This window comes from Thamnophis elegans, chromosome Z (assembly GCF_009769535.1).
Source record: "Thamnophis elegans isolate rThaEle1 chromosome Z, rThaEle1.pri, whole genome shotgun sequence".
NCBI classification, from domain to species: domain Eukaryota; kingdom Metazoa; phylum Chordata; class Lepidosauria; order Squamata; family Colubridae; genus Thamnophis; species Thamnophis elegans.
This window is the reverse complement of record NC_045558.1, coordinates 60,008,108-60,030,626: the sequence shown is the minus strand read 5'-3', so window position 1 is coordinate 60,030,626 and position 22,519 is coordinate 60,008,108. Positions and strand designations below refer to the sequence as shown.

Genomic DNA, 22,519 nt, shown 5'->3' with positions numbered 1-22,519 from the left:
AAATTATCTGCAATTTCCTCATAATTAATAATAATATTAATTACCATATTTTTCAGTGTATAAGATGCACCGGAGTATAAAACGCATCAAGATTTTGAAGAGGCAATTTTTTAAAAAAAGTTTTTGCACTCTGCAAACCTCCCCAAAATGCAAAAATGGGCCCTTTTTTTCAAAAAGGGCATGAATAGCTCTTAAGAAGCTTGTAGAGTGTTCCTGGGGGCTGGGGAGCCTCCAAAATGAGCAAAAAGCCTGTTTTTTGTGAAAACAGCCCTGTTTTTTGTAAAAAGAAAGGGGGGCATGGATAGCCTAAGGGAGGCTTTTAGAGTGCTCCTGGGGGCTGGGGGAGCAAAATTGAGCAAAAAACAAGCCATTTTTTGCTCATTTATGCCCTCCCCAGCCCCCAGGAGATCTCTGAAAGACTCCATAAGGCAATGCATGGCCATTTTGGTGAAGGGGCGGGATTTTGGCAGGCAAAAATTGCTGTATTCAGTGTATAAGATGCACCCAGATTTTCAGCCTCTTTTTTGAGGGAAAAAGGTGCATCTTATACTCCGAAAAATGCAACAACAACAACAAAAATAATAATAATGGATTAACGAGTGTTCCATTGGATGCTATGGCTCCTGGGCATTCTGCACAAAATGAGCTACAGCGAAAAAGCGAAAAATCTGGACTAGGGAAGAAAACATCTCTATTATCAAAGCTTACTATCAGTCTGAGCCAGCAAAACGTGGATTTCAAAAACGAATGTATCAGATTTGGAAGGTGAACCACACGGATTGTGATATCAGTGAACAAAAGCTAATGGACCAACGACGTGTAATTCTAAGCCACAAATTATTCACTACAGCAGAATTAATAGGAATCAAAGAGAAAGCAACTAATCGTCTGAGTATACCAACAAAGAAGAGTAACATCAAGAATGATTTGCAGATTCAAAAGCAAACTGAGGAAGAAAGGGAGGAAAAGGATGCTGAAATGGATGAGGATAAAGAACAAGGAAACACTAAAGAACAAACACCAACAGGTATTGCTCAATTAGCTGAGAAAATAAAGCATCAAATGGAAGATGCCAAAAGAACATGTTTGCCAAAGCTGAACCAAGTGAACCAGAAAGAATTGAGAAAGGTACTAAAAAAGGTCAATAAGGCTGTGCAAACCATTGAAACCACTACATTAACTGAAACAAACCAGCTGAAATATGCAGCAGCCTTCAAAAGAACCAAAGAGGCAAGAAGAGGAAGCCTAAGTGGAAAATTCAGTTGGAATTGAAGATCAAAAAGTTTCGTGAAGACTTGAGCAACTTGAAGAACCTAAGGCTGAGGTGAAGCAGTGGTTAAAGTGCAGTACTGCAGGCCACTTCAGCTGACTCCTAACTGCAGTTCGGTGGTTCTAATCTCACTGGCTCAAGGTTGACTCAGCCTTCCATCCTTTCGAAGGTGGGTAAAATGAGGACCCAGACTGGGGGGGGGGGCGATATGCTGACTCTGTAAATAGCTTAGAGAGGGCTGAAAGCCTTATGAAGCGGTATATAAGTCGAACTGCTATTGCTATTGCTAAGGCAAGGTCAGCTAAAGAACAAGGAGGTCAAAAGTAGCCTGGAAGTAAGATACGATTTAGAGAATAAGGAGATTGCAGTAGTAATTGAAGATCTGAAGCAGAGAGTTGTTGCCATTACTGAAAAAATTAAAAAGTATGAAAACCGAGTAACTCAGTTCAAGGAAAACTCACAGTTCAGAGCAAATCAGCACCAGTTTTATAAAAGCTTAGAAAGTGGAGATGGAGTAACAACAAATGAAAAGCCTGATAAAGAGAAAGCTCTGAAATTCTGGAAGAATTTGTGGGTGGGAAAACAACAAGAACCACAACAGAAATGCAAAATGGATCAAACAGATTGAGGATTCTATTAAAGTGCATAAAATGAAAGATGTGAAGATAAGAAAAGAAATGGTGCAAAGAAAAGTGAAGAACTGGAGTACACCTGGACCAGATGAGTTACATGGCTTCTGGTTAAAGGCGTTTACAAGTGTGCACAAAAGATTGGCAGCCCAAATGAACCACATCTTAAAAACACCTGAAAAGGATGAATGGATGACAACTGGATGACAAGGACATTTTTGATCCAAAAAGATAAAAAAAAGGAAAGGACCCTGGAAACTATAGGCCAATCACTTGTTTGCCAACAACATACAAGCTCCTTACTGGTATCATTGCAAACCAAATTTATGGATACTTGGAAAGAAATAACTTGCTTCCTGTAGAACAGAAAGGATGCTGCAAAAATTCAATAGGAACAAAGGACCAACTGCTGATTTACAAGCTAATCCTAAATAATTCAAAGAAAAGACAAACCAACCTGTTCATGGCGTGGATAGACTATAAGAAAGTGTTTGATTCAGTTCCTCATAGCTGGATCAAGAAATGTCTGAAAATCTTTGGCATCAGCAGCAACATACAAAAATTCATGGAAACGTCAATGAACCTCTGGAAAACTAAGCTTATAGCTAATGAAGAAGAACTGGGTGAAGTTAGAATTAAACGAGTCATTTTCCATGGCGATTCCCTTTCACCTCTACTTTTTATACTCTCAATGCTGCCACTGACAATCATTTTGAAGAAGATGAACTATGGATACGAACCTGCAAAGAAAGGACTGAAAATTTCGCACTTAGTGTACATGGATGATTTGAAGCTGTTTGGTAAAACAAAAGCTGAACTAAATTTATTAATTGAAAGCACAAAAGAATTTAGCCAAGACATTGGTATGCACTTTAGAATTGACAAATGTGCAACAATGGCAACCAAAGCAGGCAAGGTCATAGAAGATGATGGAATAGAACTTGAGAATGAAGAAATGATAAAGGCAGTGAAACCAGAAGAAGGCTACAAGTACTTGGGGATTTTAGAGGCCTCTGACTTAATGCATAATAAAATCAAGGAAATAACTTCAGCCAAGTACATTTGACGAATTTGCAAGATATTAAAGTTAAAATTGAATGGAGAAAACGCCATAAATACCTGGGCTATACCTGTGATTCAATACTCTGCAGGAATAATTGACTGGACCCAGATGGAGTTGGACAATTTGGACAGAAAAACAAGAAAGCTTGTGACAATGAATCATGCTTTGCACCCTAAAAGTGATGTTGACTGGTAGGTTATATCTACGAAGAGCAGAGGGTGGTCGAGGACTCCTGCAAGTAAAACAGACTGCGGAAGAAGAAAAACACAGCTTGAATGATTACATCCAGAAAAGTGAAGAACCAATGATTAAAGAAGTAAATAAAGGAGGCTTTCTAAAGACAACAAAGTCAAAAGCTGAATATAAGAAAGAAGTAATTGAGAAGCGAGCTGAAAATTGGAAAAACAAAGCTATGCATAGCCAATACTTGAAAAGTATTGAAGGCAAAGCTGACCAAAAGCTAACTTAGAACTGATGAAGATCAGGAGTACTGAAAAAAGAAACAGAAGGCTTTATTTTGGCAGCTCAAGGACAAGCCTTAGCCACAAACTACATGAAGGTAAAAATTCAACACGTTACCACTAACAGCAAAAGTTGCCTCTGTAATGAGAAAGACGAGACAGTTGACCACTTGATCAGTGGGTGCACCAAAACTTCACAAACTGACTACCTACAACGCCATGACCGTGTTGCTAAGATCATTCACTGGAAATTGTGCCAAAAATTTGGATTTGAGCACAGCAAAAACCACTGGGACCATCAGGTTGAGAAAGTTTTAGAGAATGAGAAAGTAAAGATCTTGTGGGACTTCAGAATCCAGACTGACAGGCACTTGGCCCACAACACACCTGACATAACAACAGTTGAAAAGAAAAAAGTATGGTTCATTGACATTGCAATACCTGGAGATGCACGAATTGAAGATAAACAGCAAGAAAAAATCACAAAGTACCAGGACTTGCAAATTGAAGTTGAATGACTGTGGAAAAAGAAATTGTGTGTTGTCCCGATTGTAATTGGAGCCCTTAGAGCAATACCCAAAGGGATACCTTGCTTTTTGGAAAATCTAAATTTATCAGACTTGAACATTCTGATTCTACAAAAAACCACCCTACTTGGAACAGCTTATATCCTTCGACAACAGCAAGAAAAAATCACAAAGTACCAGGACTTGCAAATTGAAGTTGAGTGACTGTGGAAAAAGAAATTGTGTGTTGTCCCGATTGTAATTGGAGCCCTTAGAGCAATACCCAAAGGGATACCTTGCTTTTTGGAAAATCTAAATTTATCAGACTTGAACATTCTGATTCTACAAAAAACCACCCTACTTGGAACAGCTTATATCCTTCGACATTACCTTAACAGTTTCTAGGTCCTTGGTTAGGATTCGAGCTGTTGAGCTACGAACCAGCCCCAAAGGGTGTGAATCTTACCAAAGATTAACATAATAATAATAATAATAATAACAACAACAACAACAACAACAACAATAACAACAACAACAACAATAACAACAACAACAACAATAATAATAATACAGTTTATACAGTTTCATACAGATGAAACAATGGAGAACTGAGTTGGCAGTAGGGAATGAGATCTACGGAATGGTTAATATCAAGCGAGGAATTTTCCAGGGTGATTCACTTTCACCTCTTCTCTTCATCATTGCAATGATCCCACTATCAGTAATCTTAAAAAAAATGAAATTAGGCTACCAAACAGCCAAAGAAGCTGAAAAAAATTCGCATTTACGATATATGAATGATTTGAAACTCTATGGAAAGTCAGAAATAGAAATCCAATCATTGACAAACACAGTCCGAGTATTCAGCACCGATATTTCAATGCAGTTTGGCATGGAAAAATGTGCCACTGTATCCATAAAAAGGGGCAAAATCACTGCATGTGAGTCACCGAAAATCAGAGGGTCAAGATCTTGTGGGATTTCCGTATACAAATGGACAAAATACTGGCGCATAATACACCAGACATCACACTGGTTGAGAAAAATAAGTCACAATCATAGAGATCGCAATACCAGGTGATAGCAGGGTCGCCGAGAAGGAACATGAAAAAATAGCAAAATACCAGGACTTAAAAATCGAAATTCAACAACTATGGCACAAACTAGCAGTGGTAATTCCAGTGGTAATTGGCACACTGGGTGCTATTCCAAAAGCACTGGAATTACATTTAAAAGAGTTAAAAATTGACAAAATCACCATCAGTCCAATGCAAAAAGCTGCACTGCTTGGATCTGCATGCATATTACGAAAATATGTTACGACGTCCTAGGCCACTGGGTGGGGCCCGACTAGTAACCAATGCCAAATCTGGCGAAACAACTGGCCGCTGTGATAAAATTGTATAATAATAATAATAATAACAACAACAACAACTCCGCCGTTGCCGGTCCCAAGCTGGGATGAGAAAGGAGGAGGGTTGGGGTCAGGTTGGCAACTGGCCCCATAAAAAAACCACGCCAACCCATACAATATGGTGAAAGAAACGAACAAAAATTTTATACTGCATCGGTCGTCGCGTGGGTTAACGAGGGCCGTGGCGGATGTTGAGGTCCCTGGACATCCGTCGACAAGTGGGCTACAAGTGGACCAGCCAACAAAATGACAAAAATATAGTGCAGATGAAAACCGTGCCATAATGGCCTGTTACTACAACTCAGAGCCAGAAAAAAGAGGCTATTTAAAGCGAATGTATGAATTATGGAAACAACAATATCCAGATTCAAATGTTAGTGAACAACGACTAGCAGATCAAAGGCGATTTATTATATGGAATAAAGTGTTTAGTGAAGTTGAACTAGAGGAAATTCAGGCAAATTGCAAAATCAAAAAAACAATATCACAAGCGGAAATAACTGATATTCAAGACACAACTAAAGACATAGTAGAACTCCCAGAAGAAGCTCTCGGGGAGGAAATAACACTACCACCACTAGAACCAGTTATCACTGAACCAACTGATGAACTAACTCAAAAACAAAAAGAATTGAAGGATAAGATCATGGAGCATTTTCTGCTTAATGAGGAAAGGCAACGTTTACCATCACTAAAAACTGTGCCTAAGAAAATTTTGGCCCCTATCATGAAAATGGTTAATGCAGTGTTTTCAAAAATTGAATCGGGATCCATCTTGGAAACGAACCAGTTAATGTACAGCGCAGCTGTAATAGTCACTAATGAACTAGACATTAAAATCAAAGTACTTAGTCACACAACAGAAAAAGCATCAAAGCCAAAGTGGAAAATCCGAATAGAACAAAAAGTCAAAAAATTAAGCGCAGATGCTAGTAACTTAAAGAACATGCATGAGCAACGGCTTAAAAACAACAAAACCATAGATTGGCTAATCAGAAGATATAGATTGGATACAAGAAACACCAATGAAGCTGTAGAGATTGTAAAACAGCAGATAACAGTAACAGCTAGAAAAATTGAAAGATATGAGGCACGAATCATCCAATATAAACAAAATCAGCAATTTCAATCAGACCAACGGCCTTTTTATCAAAGTTTTAATGTGAATGGTGACACCAAAAGTGAAAAACCAGAAAAGCAGGCCACAGTTGAATTCTGGAAAGAATTGTGGGAAAATGCAAAGGACTACAATAAGAAAACAAAGTGGATACATGACTTTGAGAAAAGCATTGGCAACAAACAAATGCAAGTATTAGAAATAACAACTGAGATGGTCAAAAATTGAGTAAAAAAGGTAAAGAATTGGACATCACCTGCAAAGGACCAATTACATGGTTTCTGGCTCAAATATCTGACCAGTTTACATGCAATATTGGCCAGGCAACTGAATGAAATTTTGCAAAAGGGCCAAATTGATGAATGGTTGACAACTGGAAAAATATACTTGATTCAGAAAGATGCAACTAAAGGAATACACCTGAAAACTACAGACCAATAACATGCTTGCCAACAACCTTCAAATTACTCACAGGCATTATTGCAGATAACAAGATGGATTATTTGGAAACAAACAACATCTTGCCAGTAGAGCAAAAAGGCAACAAAAGAAGGAGCAGGGGCACAATAGATCAGCTCCTAATTGATAAAATGATATTAGAAAATTGTAAGAACAGAAAAACAAACTTGAATATGGTCTGGATTAATTACAAAAAGGCATTTGAATCACTGCCACATAGTTGGATCATAAAATGCTTAGAAACAACTGGCATTAGCAAAAATATTACATCCTTTACTGAAAAGGCGATGAAACAATGGAGAACTGAGTTGGCAGTAGGGAATGAGAACTATGGAATGGTAAATATCAAGCAAGGAATTTTCCAGGGTGATTCACTTTCACCTCTTCTCTTCATCATCGCAATGATCCCACTATCAGTAATCTTAAAAAAAAATGAAATTAGGCTACCAAACAGCCAAAGAAGCTGAAAAAAATTCGCATTTACTATATATGGATGATTTGAAATTCTATGGAAAGTCAGAAATAGAAATCCAATCATTGACAAACACAGTCCGAGTATTCAGCACCGATATTTCAATGCAGTTTGGCATGGAAAAATGTGCCACTGTATCCATAAAAAGAGGCAAAATCACTGCATGTGAGGGAATTGAAATGCCCAATGGCCAACTAATTAAATGCAACGAAAATGAAGCCTACAAATACTTAGGCATTCTGCAGTTGGATAACATCAAGCATGGAGAAGTAAAAGCTATTGTCAGGCGAGAGTACACCAACAGAGTTAGGAAAATTTTGAAATCTAAATTGAATGGTGGAAATACAATCAAGGCCATAAATACCTGGGCAATACCAGTTATAAGATACACAGCTGGTATAGTTAACTGGACACAAGCTGATTTGGACATTTTGGACCGAAAAACCAGGAAACTAATGACAATGCACTACAGTTTACATCCACGTGGTGATACTGATAGACTGAAAATCAGGTGGCAGAGGATTATTACAAGTGAAGCAAACAGTTGAAGAAGAAAAACATGCACTGGATGATTACTTAAAAGAAAGTCAAGAACATCTATTAATCAAAGTAAAGAACAAAAACCTACTGAAGGCCCAACAGACGAAACAAGAATACAGAAAAGATGTGATAAAATCAAGAATGGAGAGTTGGCAGAACAAAGCACTGCATGGCCAATTTCTGGAAAAAATAAAAGATAAAGTGGACAGTGAACAAACTTGGTTATGGTTAACAACAGGTACATTAAAGAAAGAAACAGAGTCACTAATGTGATACAATTCTGTTGCTATGATGATGATGATGATGATGATTATTATTATTATTATTATTACACAATTGTATCACAGCGGCCAGTTGTTTCGCCGGATTTGGCATTGGTTACTAGTCGGGCCCCACCCAGGGGCCTAGGACGTCGTAACATATTTTCGTAATATGCGTGCAGATCCAAGCAGTGCGGCTTTTTGCATTTGACTGATGGTGATTTTGTCGATTTTTAAGTCCTGGTATTTTGCGATTTTTTCATGTTCCTTCTCGGCGACCCTGCTATCACCTGGTATTGCGATGTCTATCATTGTGACCTTATTTTTCTCAACCAGTGTGATGTCTGGTGTATTATGCGCCAGTATTTTGTCAGTTTGTATACGGAAATCCCACAAGATCTTGACCATCTGATTTTCGGTGACTTTTTCAGGCTGATGTTCCCACCAGTTTGTTGCTGTTTTAATATTATAATTTTTGCACAAATTCCAATGGATCATTTGTGCTACTGAATTGTGCCGCAATTTATAATCAGTCTGCACGATTTTTTTACAGCAGCTGAGTATGTGATCAACAGTTTCATCAGCTTCTTTGCAAAGTCTGCATTTGGCATCATCAGAGGATTTTTCGATTTTGGCCTTAATGGCATTTGTGCGGATAGCTTGTTCTTGCGCAGCCAGGATTAGTGACTCTGTTTCTCTCTTTAATGTACTTGTTGTTAACCATAACCAAGTTTGTTCACTGTCCACTTTATCTTTTATTTTTTCCAGAAATTGGCCATGCAGTGCTTTGTTCTGCCAACTCTCCATTCTTGATTTTATCACATCTTTTCTGTATTCTTGTTTTGTCTGTTGGGCCTTCAGTAGATTTTTGTTCTTTACTTCGATTAATAGATGTTCTTGACTTTCTTTTAAATAATCAGCCAGTGCACCTTTTTCTTCTTCAACTGTTTGCTTCACTTGTAATAATCCTCTGCCACCTGATTTTCGGGGCAGATATAGTCTATCAGTATCACCACGTGGATGTAAACTGTAGTGCATTGTCATTAGTTTCCTGGTTTTTCAGTCCAAAAGGTCCAAATCAGCTTGTGTCCAGTTAACTATGCCAGCTGTGTATCTTATAACTGGTATTGCCCAGGTATTTATGGCCTTGATTGTATTTTCACCATTCAATTTAGATTTCAAAATTTTCCTAACTCTGTTGGTGTACTCTCGTCTGACAATAGTTTTTACTATTTGCTATTATTTATTTATTTACTATTTACTATTCCTTCTTGGCGACCCTGCTATCACCTGGTATTGCGATGTCTATGATTGTGACCTTATTTTTCTCAACCAGTGTGATGTCTGGTGTATTATGCACCAGTATTTTGTCGGTTTGTATACGGAAATCCCACAAGATCTTGACCATCTGTTTTTCGGTGACTTTTTCAGGCTGATGTTCGCACCAGTTTGTTTATTATTATCATTATTATCATTATTATCATTATTATCATCATCATCATCATCATCACCATCATTTTTGCATCATTCTTGCTAAACCTTTTTTTTAAGGATGAAATAATGCATTTAGGCATATACTGTACCTCACTTCTATGTGATGAAAAGTTTAGGGGATTCTAGAGTACAGTTTTCTGGAAAGAAAGTAATGAGAAACTAATAAAGTGGAAACACATTTTACAATTTGCATTATTATTTTAAATATATATTGTTTTGTTTTTATTATGCATTATCATTGTCAGAAGGTCCTATAGGCCTTATGGCAAATACAATTGAATAAAAATAAATCAAATATTTTAAGCATGCAGGGCCCAAAATGATTTGATTGTCAAATATATCTACCTGAATTCAGTGATTATCAGTTTTCTTATGCAGATACTATTAAATAATTGTTTCTTTTTTCATAATTCCTTTATGAGAACAAATGTTGAATAATAGTTTTAAAATTCTGTTTTGTATACAAAATTTCTTTTGTATAAAATATTAGCCTGCATGCATACCTGCATATTATCTACCCCTCCCCCTGTATCTGCGCACATATGGAGAGAGTGGCCCAACCTATCCCAGAAACAATATCAGAGCTCTCTGTCCAGGACTTTGGTAGATGATCTAAGATTGAGAAAGACACATTTGACCCCTAAGAGTGAGAAGGGAATTTTTAAAATATTCTAATTTTTCTGAAGAAATCATAGTTCTTACTCCCTCTTTTCTCCCCCACAACAATCCTGTGAGGTAAGTTTGGCTGAGACTGTCCAAAAATTGCCATTACCTTCCATAGGGGAAAGCAGACTTGATCACCTGACTTCTAATCCAATACTTTCGTGACCGTGTACACTCAGGGGATCATTCTGTAGAAGGTAATATATATAAAATGATACCCCCAAAAGACTACAGTAGGAAAGATGACCCATAAAAACAGTAGCTTCCTTTGGGCCTCTTACCTGTCTGCCTGTCTATAAATCTATCTATTCATCCATCTGTCCATCTTTCCAGACATCCAATAGAAAACAACATAGTTTTTCCAAACTAGTATTTTTTTCTAGTATCCATTCTTTATCTTTAAAACAGAAATGTCCTGCAGCCTCTCTCTGCAACATATCTACTGAAGTCCTAAAAGTAATCAATGCAACAGAAGAATTCATTGCAGAATCCACAAAACTATATGATTTCCCAGCAGAAACATATGAAAGAAGGAACAGAGAATTCCCATTAGGCACAAACCTTATCCAGCTTGATGGGCAGCTCACAGCATTGGAAGAAAATGTAAGAGTGGCAGATATGTAACTGTATGTATATAACTATTCATGGCATTGAATGTTTTGAAAGCGTTAGAAAATGGGAGCACTTCATTTTTGTAGAAAATGGCAGCAATTCATTTGGAATTACTAGAAAGACTTTAGGAAGCTCATATCTGATCCCAAGTAGATTCTCCTTAATGTCTGCCTTATCTAAAACATTTGCCCCCCAAAATATAAGAAACTATGCAATATGCTGTCACGATGCACATCTGTCTCTCTATTTCACATCTTATATCAGTTTTGAAAATTCATTTTCAATGAAGAAATTCATTTTCAATGAGAAAGTAGTGGCCTTTCAACTCCGACGGTCCTTGGATGAAACCGATTATCTGGATCCCTTTCAGTCTGGTTTCAGGCCTGGCTACAGCACGGAAACTGCGTTGGTCGTGCTGATCGATGATCTCTGGCGAGCCAGGGATAGGGGTCATTCCTCTATCCTGGTGCTTCTTGACCTCTCAGGGGCCTTTGATACCATCAACCATGGTATCTTTCTGCGACGGTTGCAGGAGGTGGGAGTGGGAGGCATCATTCTTCGGTGGTTCTCCTCCTACCTCTCAGACAGGTCGCAGTCGGTGTTGGTCGGAGGACAGAGATCGACCCCTAGGCCCCTCAACGTTGGGTGCTGCAGAGTTCGGTCCTGTCCCCCCTCCTATTTAACGTCTACATGAAGCCACTGGGTGAGATCATATGCCGGCACGGGATTAAATACCATCAATATGCAGATGATACACAGCTGTTTCTGTCCGCCCCGTGCCAACTCAGTGAAGTGGTAGAAGTGATGGGCCAGTGCCTGGAGGCTGTTAGGGTCTGGATGGGAACGAACAAGCTGGCGCTCAACCCCGACAAGACCGAGTGGCTATTGATGCTCCCTCCCAAAAATGGTCCAGCTATGCCATCTCTCAGCCTGGGGGGTGAAATTATACGCCCCTCAGAGAGGGCTCACAATTTGGGAGTCCTCCTGGATTCGCAGCTGACTCTAGAACATCATCTGTCGGCTGTGACCAGGGGAACCTTTGCCCAGGTTCGCCTGGTGCACCAATTGCGGCCCTACCTGGACCGAGAGGCCTTCAGATAGTCACTCACGCCCTCGTCACCTCAAGACTGGATTACTGTAACACGCTCTACATGGGGCTGCCCTTGAAGAGTGTTCGAAGACTTCAGCTTGTCCAGAACGCAGCCGCACAAGCGATTGTGGGTGCACCTCGGTACACCCACATTACACCTATCCTCCGCGAGCTGCACTGGCTGCCTATTGGTCTCCGGACACACTTCAAGGTGCTAGTCATTACTTTTAAAGCCCTACATGATATTGGACCTGGGTACTTGAGAGACCGCCTCCTGCCAGTTACCTCCCAAAGACCTATTAGATCCCACAGATTAGGCCTCCTCCGAATTCCATCTGCCGGCCAATGTCGGCTGGCGACTCCTCGGGGGAGGGCCTTCTCTGTGGCTGCTCCGGCCCTCTTGAACGATCTCCCAGTGGAGATCCGGACCCTTACTACCCTTCCGGCCTTCCGCAAAGAGGTTAAGACTTGGCTGTTCCAGCAGGCCTGGGGCTGTTGAACTATCCAGCCCCATCCGAGGTTATGGCTGTTGTAGAATTTTAAATTGTTGTTTTTATTTTATTTTTTGTATCCCCTCCCTTTTTTATTGTGAGCCGCCCTGAGTCTCTCGGGAATAGGGCGGCATACAAACTCAATAAATTGAAATTAAATTGAAATTGAAATTTTGTTTCTCTATTTACAAATTGAAAATCCCTCACAGATTATATACCAGGTTTATTAATTTCTTGATTCCTGTATAACTTTTCTCCATTTATTCTTTTCCTTTCTTCATGTGTTCATTTGGAACCATTTCACATTAAATCTCTGCTTTCTCTTTTATTTATCTAGAAGCAATGTTCTTTGCTTTGTCCCCTTTCTTCATAATATTCTAATCTTGTGTTCCAATATTTAAAATGATCAACATATAAGTAGGATGGTCATATTTTATACAGCACCTCGTTAAAGGTAATTAAATAATATGTGAGTTGGAACTTAAAACTGTAATGCTTTATAAGATTCCACAAATCTGAAGGTATAACTTGATCGTGGTACATGGTCTATCTAGGTCTATCTGGCAGCTGGCAGTGTGTATGGCCTGGAGAGTCAGCTAAATGAACTTGAGGATGCAGCTCATAAAGTTAACACCATTACTGCAGAAGCCGAACTAGCTGATCTAGAGGACCAAGTGGCAACAGCTGCAGCACAAGTTCATCATGCAGAGCTTCAGGTAATATTGACAACAAGCTATTCACTGCATGGACTTAATAACTTACATATGTTTGATACTTAAACTCCAAATATAAATCCATTTTTCATAGATATATATGTAAAGGAAAAATATATGCTTTATATAGATAAATATTACTGGGTAATATTAAGACTCCAGAAAGAAAAAGAAAATGGAACTTAAATGATTTTCAAGTAGGTGCCAGTTAGAGATGTACAGTTCAGTAATCTGCACTTCTTCTTCACTTACTTTGATTCTCTTTTTAAAATGTATAGTTCTTTTAAGATTTCAGATATTGAGAGCAGAATTTCAGCCCTTTCAATAGCAGGCTTGAATGTGGCTCCATATGCTCATTTGACAAGAAGACGTGATCACCAGACAAGCCAGGTGAGGAAAAGTCAAATAGTCAAAATTATAGTAATGGCACCTCTCCTAACTTGAGAAAGTAAAGACTCTTGAAACGGATTACGGAGACCAGGTTGAGCCATGAGGGGGGTGTTCCCCTTAGTGAATTATGCCCACCAGGTTTCTGGGCATTTCACCAGCCGATAGCCCAGGGCAGGGGCGGGGGGTGGCGGTGGTTATTAGGGAAAGTCTCGGACCTCAGGAGGTCACTGTGCCTTAGATAGGTGGGTGTGAGTCCCTTTTTGTGAAATGGGGCCTTGGAGTTCAGGTGGGCCTTTTTGTTATGTACCTGTCTCCCTGCTACGTTTCAACGGCCCTGCCGGAGCTGCTTAATGTCTTAGCTGGATTGGCGGTTGATTTCCCCAGGCTTATGATCCTGGGGGATTTCACTCTGCCTTCCATTGGTGAGACATCCAAGTCAGCTCGGGAGTTCAGGGCTTCCATGATGGCTATGGACCTAACTCTGTTAATTCAAGACACCACCACTAATGGGGGACACACGCTCAACCTGATATTTGTCTCTGGGCAGTGGATGAATGATCTAGATTTAGGGGATATTTCTATCCAACCCTTGTCATGGTCGGATCATTTCCTCATCAGGCTTGACTTCCATACTGCTACCCCTCACCGCAGGGAGGCGGAACCGACTAGATGGTTCCGCCCCAGGTGCCTGATGGACCCTGAAAGGTTCCTGATGGAGGTTGGGACTTTCCTGAATCCCTTGCTCACAACTCGACCGAAGCCCTAGTGGAAGCCTGGGATAGGGCGGCCACTAGGGCCTTGGATCGTGTTATGCTTTTGCGGCCTCTGACCCGGTGTCAATCCCAGATGGCTCCCTGGTTTAACGAGGAGCTCCAGGAGATGAAACGCCAGAAAAGATACATAGAGAGTGGTTGGAGTGCCAGCCATTCCGAATCTCATCGAACACTAGTAAGAATTCATATTAAATCCTACTTAGTGGTGATAAAAGTGGCAAAAAGGCAACATTTTTCCGCTCTTATCACATCCGCAGATAACTGCCCAGCTGCCCTGTTTAGGGTGACCCACTCCTTACTTAACCAAGAAACTGGGAATGACCCCTTGCAGGGTAGGGCTGAAGAATTTGTTCAGTATCTGCAGGATAAAATCGCTCAGATCTGGTCAGGCTTGGACTCTGACTGGGTAGGTTCGGGTGAGTCGACAGGGATGAATCTTGTGGAGACCATCTGGGATGAGTTTGACCCTGTGACCCCCGAGGCCATGGACAGGATTATGGGGAGACTCAGTGCTGCCACTTGTGTGCTGGACCCATGTCCCTCTTGGTTAGTCTCAGCTTCCGGAGGTGACACAAGGCTGGCTCCAGGCGATAACCAACGCTTCGTTGAGAGAGGGGTTCTTTCTCACCGCCTTGAAGGAGGCAGTGGTGAGGCCCCTCCTTAAAAAGCCTTCCCTGGACCCAGCTTCTTTAGCCAACTATCGCCGGTCTCCAACCTTCGCTTTGTAGTGAAGGTTGTCAAGAGTGCGGTAGCACGTCAGCTTCCCAAGCACCTGCTGTCTACCTGGATCCTTTTCAGTCAGGTTTCAGGCCTGGATACAGCACAGAGACGGCATGGGTCGCATTGGTTGATGATCTCTGGCGGGCCCGGGACAGGGACTGCTCCTCTGTCCTGGTCCTATTAGATCTCTCGGCAGCTTTCGATACCCTCGACCATGGTATCCTACTAAGACAACTCGGGGGGTTGGGAGTGGGGGGCACCATTTTATGGTGGTTCTCCTCCTACCTACCTCCTACCTGTTTGTGTTGACTGGAGGGCAGGAATCGACCCCAAGGTGCGTCACTTGTGGGGTGCCCCAGGGGTCGGTTCTCTCACCCCTCTTGTTCAACATATATGTGAAACCACTGGTGAGATCATCCATGGTTTTGGGGTACGTTATCATCAATATGCTGATGATACCCAACTTTTCATCTCTATCCAAAACTACCCAAACGATGCCCTCGGCGTGATGTCCCGATGCCTGGAGGCTGTGCAGATCTGGATGGGGAGGAACACGCTCAGGCTCAATCCCTCCAAGACTGAGTGGCTGTGGTTTCTGTCATCCCGATTTGTTCATCTTGTTCCATCAATTATGATGGGGGAGAAATTTTAGCCCTCTCAGAGAGGGCCCGCAATCTGGGAGTCCTCCTGGATGTGCGGCTTAGTTTAGAAGAACACCTGATGGCCGTGACCAGGGGGGCCTTTTACCAGGTTAGCCTGGTACGTCAGTTGTGCCCTTCCTGGATCGGGATGCTCTGTGCACAGTCACTCGTGCCCTCATCCTTTCTCGCCTGGATTACTGTAATGCTCTCTACACAGGGCTGCCCATGAAGAGCACCCGGAGGCTTCAACTGGTCCAGAATGCGGCCGCACGGATTATCATGGGGATACCTAGATGCTTCCATGTTGCGCCCTTTTTAGGCAGCCTGCAATGGTTGCCGGTTGTCTTCCAGTGCGATCCAATGTACTAATTATGACCTTTAAAGCACTCCATGGCTTAGGTCCAGGATACCTGCGAGACCACCTACTGCCACCGGTAGCCTCCCACTGTCCAATGCAATCCCACAGAGTTGGCCTCCTGAGTGTGTTGGCTAGTGACCTCCAGGGGGAGAGCCTTCTCTGTGGGAGCGCCTTCCCTTGGAATGAGCTGCCCCCGGAGCTTCGTATAATCCCCGACCTCCGGTCCTTCCAACACGCCCTAAAAAGTTGGCTTTTCAAGCAAACCACCCTGGCCTGAACAAAATAAAATAAATGATTGATTATTGTTAATTTTAATCAATTTTTTAAAATGTTATTGTTAATCTTAATTGGTTTGTTTTTTGGATACTCTATTTAATTTTTTTTTAACTTTTGAAATATGTGTTTTTTTTAATGTTGTACACCGCCCTGAGTCCTTGGGAGAAGGGCGGCATAAACAACAATAAGCAACAACAAACATTTCAAAAGGAAACTTAAATCAGTCAAGATGGAAACTATTAGAAGCAAAGCAGCATCTGAAACCCTTTGAGCAATGCAAATGGGATTAAGCTGATAATGACCCCTCCCCTTTGTTCAAATGCAGATTCTAACCAATACACAAATGTGAAGATGTTTCCTTAACTCTTCTGCCCTGAGAGTCAATAAAACACACGTTCCCATGGCTATCTCTAGTTAGACATTAAAGTAAGTTATTCCACATGGCTCTCATAAACATCCCTCCAGAGATGCTGGTACCTTCAGTCTTCCGGTGACAGGAAACCAGTTGTAAAGTTGTAAAACTCAGTTGTTACAGATACTCTAGTGATTTTACTCTGAGGCTCCCCTCCTCCCAATTGAATGGCAGTATCACTTCTAGGGATCTGACATGCTGCCATTCTTTAGAAAAAGGAGAGATCCACCTGTGAAAAAATAGGAAAAGAAATTGCATCATAGTATTTTAACAAGGATTGTCAGGGTATTGGGAGTGAATTTTTTTCAATAGGACAGGGGCCCTAATGTGGTATTTCTCTATCCATTCATTTTGAGATGAAGGTAAATGCTTCCAAGCAACTAAATATTGGGTTTTCCCACAGTGGGTCCTAGAGTCCAGGATTTCCTTAATTTCAAAATGTTGTTTGCCTTCTATCATGATAGGAACAGGTGGTGTAGGTGCAAGTGGTCTGAGTTGTGAGATTACTTCTCATTTGAGTAAACTAATGTGAAACACTGGATGGAATTGCCTCAGTGTCTTTGGAAGGAGTAATTCTACTGTTACAGGGTTGATAACTCTGGTGATTGGGAAAGGTCGGATGAAATTTGGCTCTAATTTCTTTGATGGTTGCAACGACTTCAGGAATTTTGTGAATAAGTATACTCTATCTCCAACATGGAAAGGTTTGGGATCTACTCTTTTTTTTGTCTGCGTGAGTTTTAAAAGCCTCTCTAGCTTCTTGTAAGGCTAATTTAACCACTGGCCATGTGTTTCATAAGTTGTCTATCCATTCTTTTAGTGAGGGGATGGTGGGTTCCTCTGTGGGTAGTTCAGGCATAGGGTTGAAATCCTGGCCTGTTGCTACTCTAAAAGGGGTGAACCCAGTGCTTGAACGCACAGTGTTATTGAAAGACACTTCTGCAAAAGGTAAAAGATCAACCCAGTTATCCTGTTGAAAATTAATAAAACATCTTAGGTATTGTTCTAGAACAATGTTCCGATTTTCAGTTTGACCATTGGTGCACGTCCTTGGGCGGTGCCCAGTAAGTTTAAGAATGCCCCCTAAAATTTTGAGGTGAATTGGACCCCTCTGTCGGAGATGAATCTCTGCGGGGCTCCATGAAGGCAATAAATGTGTATCAGGAATAACGTGGCTAGACTTTTGACAGTTGGGATCGTTTGGAACGGTATAAAATGTGTCTGTTTTGAGAACAAGTCTGTTACGACCCAAATGATAGTATTCCCTGTGCTTTCTGGTAGTTCGACAATGAAATCCATTGCAATCTCCTTCCAGGGTGCTGAAGGCTCGGGTACCTTATGTAACAGTCCTGGCATTTTGCCTTGGGGTCTTTTGGCTGCCGCACAAATTGGACAGCTAGCTATATAGTTCTCTATGTCCTTTTTTAGTGATGGCCACCAAAATTGCCTTTTAATTAGATGTAAAGTTTTTACAAAACCAAAGTGTTCTGCTAGTTTGGAATCGTGGCACCTTTCCATTAAGTACAGTCTTTGGCTTGCTGGAACATACAACTTCCCTCCCACCCAACCTAGATTATCTTCATCAGGCAGCTGTCTTTGTGGCTCAAAAACCATTCATCGGTGGTTAAAGCATGTTTAAAAGTTTGGGTGGTTTCATTGTCCTTCAAAGTGTCTCGTTTTCCCTGGGATCTGGTGGTTACTTTAGCAGCTAGTTGATTGTCTTGTATCATGGATTTGATTATGTTTGGCTTCATACTATTGTATTGTGGTTTCCTGGTAGTGCATCTGCCAGAAAATCCTCCCCCCCCCCCCGGGCGGTATCTGAGCATAAATTCAAACCTTTTAAAGTACTGAGCCCATCGTACTTGTTTTGGAGAGAGTTTCCTTGAGGTCTTTAGAGCTTCTAAATTTTTATGATCCGTCCAGACTTCAAAAGGGATCTTACTCCTCTCCAGGTTAAAAGAGCCCATCGAACTGCATAAGCCTCTTTCTCCCAAATAGCCCACTTTTGCTCAGATTCATTCAATTTTTTGGATGTGTAAGCACATGGTTGTAATTGGTCTTCCTCATTTTTCTGAAGCAGGACCGCTCCTATCACCACATTGCTAGCATCTGCTTGAATGACAAATGGTTTCTCTGTGTCTGGGTGCTTTAGGATTGGTTCTGCCGAAAACAGCCATTTATGTTTTTCAAATGCCACTTGGCATTCCATTGTCCAGTTCAAAGGCTGCTTCAGTTTCGGTTACCCTCCCACTTCATTTTTAAGAGCTTGGTGATGGGGAGAGCAATTTGGGCAAAAGCTGGGATAAACTGCCGGTAAAAGTTGGCAAATCCCAGGAAGCTTTGCAACTGTTTGCATGTTCTGGGTGGTTCCAGTCAAGTACTGATTGCACTTTCAAAGGATCCATTTCTATGTCCTGGTATGAAATGCGGTATCTAAGTAATCAATTTTTTCTTGGTGCTCTGCCCCCTCAGTTTCTTTGTCTGGATTCTCAGCAAAAGTCATGTACATCTGCTGTCAGATCCCTAAAACTGATACTGCCATTCAATTGGGAGGAGGGGAGCCTCGGTGTAAAATCATTAGCTACATCTGAAACAACTGAGTTTTACAATTTTACAACTGGTTTCCTGTCACCGGGAGACTGAAGGTCCCAACATCTCTGGAGGGATGTTTATGAGAGCCATGTGGGATATATAACTTTGATGTCTAACTAGAGATAGCCAAGGGAACGTGTGTTTTATTGAATTCCAGGGCAGAAGAGCTAAGAAAGCATATTTACACTTGTCTATTGGTCAGAATCTGCATTCAGACAAAGGGGAGTGGTCGTTATAGGCTTAATGCCATTTGCATGGCCTAAAGGGTTTCAGATGCTGCTTTGCTTCTAATGGTTTCCATCCTGCTTAATTAAAGGTTCCTTTTGAAATAATCCGTTTCAAAAGTCTTTACTTTCTCAAGTTAGGAGAGGAACCATTACATAAAGCAGCATCTCTCTGCAAAGTGGTCAACCAGGAGAGAAACATTTTTACTCTACCAAGGGGACACAGCAAACCATGTTTGAGCATAACAGTGAACAAGGGGAAATTGACTGCTGGAGGGAGATGGAAACCCCTCCACAACCAGAGACCTGCTCCTTGTATCCTGGCGGAGAGAACAGAATGAGCTTGTGGCACCCCAAAAAGCCCTGTTGGTCAATCGGAATCGGGACGAAGGACAGCTGGGAATGGAAGACCAGGGGAGTCACTCTTACCCAAGGTAGCTGAAATCCAGGGTTAGAAGCCCCCTCTGAGCAGGAGGAGCTAAATGAAGCCACGCTGGTGATGGAAATTTTGGAAAATCTCAACATCCGGGGGGAGCCAGACCAGCAACTGAGAAGTGTTGGAAAGGCGGCAAACGGGGGTGACGTCAGGGGAAATAACCCCTCTCTGGTCCCTGCTGATCAAGCTGACGGCAAAGTAGCAACAGCTAGGAACCAAGAACCCCCAGTTGGAGCATGGGTTGGGGGCCACTCTGAACCAACCCCGCAACCTGCAATTAGAAAGGAAAACTCCTTTCTTGGGGGTAAAATTTGATGGGAATCCGAAAAAATTGGGATTCTTTGTGGCACATGTGCTATATGCAAGAATATGGGTGTGATTTTCGAATCCAAGGAGCCCGAGTGCGAGTGGTCACCCTAGCCCTGGAAGGAGCTGTTGCCAGATGGATGGTGACATTACATGATGCTGATGCACCAGAACTGCGGGACTTTGATCGGTTCATGATGGCCCTGTGACAGCAGTTTGAGAACCCCCTTGCAGACCGCAAGGCACGTGACCAAATTAAAGTTTTGAAGCAGGGACGCCGGCCAGTGGCAGAGTATACCGAAGAATTCCGAGACCTGGCATGTCATGTGAACTGGCCAGAGGATATCCTGGTAAGCTGGTTCAAGGATGGGCTGAATGATGAACTCTACAATGCTTGTATGGCCCAAGGTGCCCCAACCCATCTACATGAATGGTATCTTATTACTGAAGAGGCAGAGATCAACTTGGCCAGAAATCAGTATCGGGCAGGATGAATGTGGAAGAAATCCCCACCCCAATGGAAACAAGAACCTTTTAAACTGCAAACTATACCTTCTCTGAAATTCTTAGTCTGTTTCAAGTATGAAAAAGAGGGGCACCGAACTGCAGAATGCTGTTCTCAGGCACTAGCTAAGAAACCAGATCACCCATTGGGGGGAAAACATACAAAACCTGGCCAGCGCAGAAAGGGGATGGCTTCTCGGTTGAAGGTCTGGCTCCCCCCGGATGTTGAGATTTTCCAAAATTTCCATCACCAACTGGGTTACATGCCTCTTCAGAGGATCCTCTCTCAGTGCGGCTTCATTTAACTCCTCCTGGTCAGAGGGGGCTTCTAACTCCAATTTCCACCCTGGTTTTCGGGTACCTCGGGTAAGAGTGACTCCCCTCATTCTTCCTTCCCAGCCGTCTTTCGTCCCAATTCCGATTGACCAATGGGGCTTTTTGGGGTCCTCCAAGCTCACCCCGTTTTCTCCGCCAGGATACAAGGAGCAGGTCTCTGGTTGTGGAGGGGTGTCCATCTCTCTCCAGCAGTCAGTTCCCCCTTGTTCACTGTTATGCTCAGACATAGTTTGCTGGGTCCCCTCGGTAGAGTAAAAATGTTTCTTTCCTGGTTGACCACTTGGCAGAGAGATGCTGCTTTATGTAATGGTTCCTCTCCTAACTTGAGAAAGTAAAGACTCTTGAAACGGATTATTTCAAAAGGAAATTTTAATCAGTCAGGATGGAAACTATTAGAAGCAAAGCAGCATCTGAAACCCTTTAGGCCATGCAAATGGGATTAAGCTGATAATGACCCCCCCCCTTTGTCCGAATGCAGATACTAACCAATACACAAGTGTGAAGATGTTTCCTTAACTCTTCTGCCCTGAGAGTCAATAAAACACACCCCTTCCCATGGCTATCTCTAGTTAGACATTAAAGTAAGTTATCCCACATGGCTCTCATCCCTCCAGAGATGCTGGGACCTTCAGTCTTCTGGTGACAGGAAACCAGTTGTAAAGTTGTAAAACTCAGTTGTCACAGATATGCTAGTGATTTTACTCCGAGGCTCCCCTCCTCCCAATTGAATGGCAGTATCACTTTTAGGGATCTGACACCTGTGAATTAAAGTGGATTTCTGTATGCCTGTCAATCTTATACAATTGAATGTGTATGAGTCCCCAGTAAAATATACAAACAATGTAGAATGGGAAATATATTTCTAGTTAAGTCTACCAGTCTCTCTGCTTATTTCCCACTCTTTTCCTGGGGGATGCACAGAATATACACAAAAGAAGAAAAAAACTAAAGCTGACCAAAAATAATAGAAAGTTAAGTAAACTGTAACTATATAAATGCTCTAAGAATTCCAACATATATTTTATTTAAACCAAAATATTTTAAAATTAATATAGCAATTAATTTGAAGACTCTTTGGCCTTACTGAATTACTGCATTTTAACTACATGCACTAAATAAATATTTTGGGATAAATATTCTGGATTAAACTATAGTCATTAATAAAGGCATTTTTTTTCCTATAGATGCATACAATAAACACATCCAGACAGCAGAGACGAAAGCTTCCAGCTCCACCGATGAAAGGTAACAATAACAACAATGATAAAAAAAACCTCATTTTTACTCAACCCAT

At 41.6% G+C, this 22,519-nt stretch overlaps 1 protein-coding gene across 4 annotated transcripts in view; it reads left to right on the top strand.

Annotated features, from left to right (window-relative positions):
• MYRIP (myosin VIIA and Rab interacting protein) overlaps positions 1 to 22,519 on the top strand; it is a 184,049-nt gene that overhangs the window by 154,941 nt on the left and 6,589 nt on the right. For 2 of the 4 annotated variants that reach the window (XM_032237120.1, XM_032237118.1), the window contains exons 12-15: positions 10,757 to 10,951; positions 13,096 to 13,257; positions 13,543 to 13,644; positions 22,410 to 22,470. In XM_032237120.1, coding sequence (XP_032093011.1) covers positions 10,757 to 10,951; positions 13,096 to 13,257; positions 13,543 to 13,644; positions 22,410 to 22,470 — 520 coding nt within the window. The remainder of the gene's footprint in view (positions 1 to 10,756; positions 10,952 to 13,095; positions 13,258 to 13,542; positions 13,645 to 22,409; positions 22,471 to 22,519) is intronic. The other 2 variants (XM_032237122.1, XM_032237121.1) reach the window with 2 other exon arrangements.